The sequence below is a fragment of the Cariama cristata genome, unplaced genomic scaffold (genome assembly GCF_000690535.1).
Source record: "Cariama cristata isolate BGI_N322 unplaced genomic scaffold, ASM69053v1 scaffold17577, whole genome shotgun sequence".
NCBI classification, from domain to species: Eukaryota; Metazoa; Chordata; class Aves; order Cariamiformes; family Cariamidae; genus Cariama; species Cariama cristata.
Window position 1 is genome coordinate 57,935 of NW_009628540.1, and position 986 is coordinate 58,920.

The 986-nt window shown below is 57.0% G+C and overlaps 1 protein-coding gene across 1 annotated transcript in view; it reads right to left on the reverse strand.

The window, feature by feature from the left end:
• LOC104165283 (voltage-dependent R-type calcium channel subunit alpha-1E-like) overlaps positions 1-749 on the reverse strand; it is a gene marked incomplete at both ends in the record, with an annotated part of 58,677 nt that extends 57,928 nt beyond the window's left edge. Inside the window, 1 exon segment of the mRNA XM_009704861.1 lies at positions 646-749. Coding sequence (XP_009703163.1) covers positions 646-749 — 104 coding nt within the window.
• Positions 750-986: the final 237 nt, after the last annotated feature.

Sequence of the window (986 nt, forward strand, 5' to 3'; positions counted from 1 at the left end):
CACAGTTCATTGTCATGGAGACAAGCAGCCTTTTTCTCTCCAAACCCACCTTAATGGTTTGAATTAAAACCTCCTTTCTCCTGGGAAGAACAGAACAGGGACAATTGTGTTGTCCCTACGTGCCCGGCTTCTCCACATGCGCCCTGGGCACCCCTATCCTCACCAGTGTGCAGCCCCCACCAGCACCGGGCACATCCTCCTGGCCCCGCATCGCTCCCACGCGTACCCCAAACCCATCCCAACCCATGCCCACCACAGTCCATCAGCTAGCAAATGCGTACCCCACTGTCGATACACCCCAGTCTCAAACACATTTCCATAAGGTCTCTCCCTTCCAGCAGGTCGCAAGCAGACAGAAGATCGACGCTGCCCATTTCTCACAGGTGATCAAAACCACCACCTCTTCAGCAAGGCAAAACAACAAGAAAGCATCTTCAAGGCTGTCCCTTTCCCAGCTCCCCAGGGAGCGAAGCAGCTAAGCAGAGCCTGGGAGCAATCCCTTGCTGTGGGGCAGGCAGGTGTGGAGGGGATGGGGGGAACCAGCTGCTGGGGTCCTGGGGGGCACAGCAGTACCAGGGACCAATCTCGAGCCTCAGAGACATGTGATGGGCATGGCCTGGAGGGGAAGGACGGCGTCTCGCTTACCCTGACAGCACTCCCAGGACAAGGTTGAGGACAAAGAAGGATCCGATGATGATGAGGGGGATGAAGTACAGCCAGTTCCAGGTGGCTCCTAAGGCATCATTGGTCTGGAGGGGAAAGAAAAAACACGTGCGATGTTATCTTCGACACCAGTACCCAGGGCAGAGGGAAGGTACATTAGCTTCAGCAGGGTGGTGATTCTTCCTCCAGGCTGACCACACCAGGCTCCTCAGGGTGATGTGGCCGAGCCTTGATGGCATCAGGTACTGCCTGTGCAGGCATGTCTGCAAGGGACCTCCCAGCCCTCAGTGCCCTGATGCCCCTGGCATTCTGGCCCAACCACG